The sequence below is a fragment of the Camponotus floridanus genome, unplaced genomic scaffold, assembly GCF_003227725.1.
Source record: "Camponotus floridanus strain SB8 unplaced genomic scaffold, Cflo_v7.5 scaffold122, whole genome shotgun sequence".
Taxonomy (NCBI): Eukaryota; Metazoa; Arthropoda; class Insecta; order Hymenoptera; family Formicidae; genus Camponotus; species Camponotus floridanus.
In genome coordinates this window covers 180,897-183,174 of record NW_020229240.1, presented here as the reverse complement: position 1 = coordinate 183,174, position 2,278 = coordinate 180,897, and the positions used below count along the sequence as shown (strand labels likewise).

The 2,278-nt window shown below is 46.3% G+C and overlaps 1 protein-coding gene across 1 annotated transcript; it reads left to right on the top strand.

Annotated features, from left to right (window-relative positions):
• The first annotated feature begins 508 nt into the window (after positions 1 to 508).
• On the top strand, positions 509 to 1,237 carry LOC105248286. The gene has a single exon (XM_025415538.1). It carries the CDS (start codon positions 509 to 511, stop codon positions 1,235 to 1,237), a length of 729 nt encoding a protein of 242 aa, XP_025271323.1.
• The last annotated feature ends 1,041 nt before the right edge of the window (positions 1,238 to 2,278 follow it).

Sequence of the window (2,278 nt, the reverse complement as noted above, 5' to 3'; positions counted from 1 at the left end):
GAGTTCGTGAACTCACGCGGATTGCGACAGATGGCAACGGTTTTGCTATTGCGGTCGGGCTTGACATTGCAAACGCGTTCAACTCAATTCCGTGGAGTGTCATATTAGACGCAATGGCACAGAAAAGGATTCCGGGTTATCTTTGTAGAATTGTTGCGGGGTACCTCTCTTGTAGGTCTATAGTCTATAAAAATAATAGAGGCTGTGTTGTCGAACGAGAGATTCAGGCTGGTGTCCCGCAGGGGTCGGTCCTAGGGCCACTCCTGTGGAACATCGCTTTTGATTCGGTCCTCCGACTTAATTCCGAGGATGGATGTCATACGGTGTGTTATGCCGATGACACCCTTATTCTTTCCACATCGGATCGCTTGTTCGATGCGATAGTTAAGGCTAATATTCAAATTGCCCATTGTTGCCCGTTGTTACACGTCAAATTGGAAAACTTGGCTTGAGGGTCGCTGACACCAAGACGGAGACGATTCTGTTTTGCAAAAAGAAGCCGATTAACATGCCGATGGTTAGAGTGGGTAGAGTCAATATCCAACTAGCCGACTCTATGAAATACCTGGGAATCATGGTGGATGGATCGTGGAATTTTCGGTCTCACTTTTGTTATGTTGAATCCAAGGCGTCTAGGGTTATTCGAGCCTTGAATAGGCTTATGCCCAATTTAAGAGGTCCGGGGGAGAGAAAGCGGCAGCTGTTCGCTAAAGTCTTGACGTCAGTTGTTATGTACGCGTCCCCGGTATGGGCTGAGGCATTTTCATCTGCCTCGGATCGAGTTGACCGCCCGCTGCGTCGCTTACAGCGAGCTATTGCTATTCGGATGATCGCTGGTTATAGGACGGTATCCTATGACGCAGCGACCCTGTTGGCTAGAAATCCTCCCTGGCCACTCGAGGCTACTATGCGGAGCAGAATATATAATAGAATCACGGATTTAAGAGCTAGAGGTGAATATAGCCCCCAAACGGATGCCGAAGTTCGCGATGGGGAATATTTGTCACTTATCCGCCAATGGCAAATATCCCTAGATAGGCCTGGAATCTGGGGCCAAAAAACTGTCTCAGCAATTCGGCCTCATTTGCATAGGTGGCTGGTGCATAAATTCGGCGAGATAAACTTCTATGGTGCCCAAATGCTAACTGGTCATGGTAGCTTTGGACTTTTTTTTTTTTTTATGGAGGATAAACAAGACGGAGGCACCGGCGTGTCGTCATTGCCCTTCGGTGGATGACACACTGGAACACACAATTGCAGAATGCCCCACGTGGCACGATTATAGATTTGAATTCATACGCAAAATAAGAATTGACTATTCTAGTAGGTTAACGCTAATTTTAATCATTGATAAAATATTAGAAAATAAGGAGAATTGGTTGGCGTTTATCAAATTTGCTTCCTATGTGTTAAAAATGAAGGAGGAGGAAGAGAGACAGCGTGAGATAGAGTCTCCCAATTCACGTCTCCCAATTAAGGAGCACACCCCCCCCTAAGATAGTTTCTTGATTTATATTTTGAGCTCCATGTATGCAATAGATCATTATCTAAATAAGTTCAGCTCATTACCATTCATTTTCCGTACCTTTTTTTTTTTTTATTCATTCTACTGATCATGGTCATTCTGTTTCGTTCGTTTAGTCTCACTCCATTTTCACCTCGACCACTAACAGCATTATCGCTGAATTGGTCGGTCGACTGGTCGAATGATTGATTGGCTGGTCACTGACTGATCATTCATTTATTTATTAAGGATCATTATTCACTGTACTTTCATTTCAGTTCGCTTGTCTGTACTTGGCTCAATGGGTGAGTTTTGACCCCGTCGTGCGGGCGGGGGTGCGCGTGGTGGGGGAATAATCCCGTTTCCCCCCCTCGCCCACCCCCGTTTGCGTGGCGGGCGGGAGGTTCCGGTATTGCACTGTGGCACCGGAGCTATTATCTGGTTTTTGACTACCCGATAACACTTTTTGGGTTTAACGTTAATTAATGTTGGAAGATGATGCGCAATGCACAGACGTTTTTGGCGGCCCTTGGGAAGTAATGCACAAGCGATTTTCTCCCGGGGTTGCTGTTGAACGTTAGGATGCCACCGGTGAGGTTTAGCGGGTAGTCAGGTCCGTGGTGGATGCATCCGACCTGGAGTCCCGCACTACCTGGAGCCCTCTTCTTATGTGAAGGGGCGAAGGGTGTCCGTCAAGACTTGGATTCCTCATCGAAAAAAAAAAAAAAAAAAAAAAAGGTTAGGTTAGGTTAGGGTTATGGGTTTTGCGCGGAT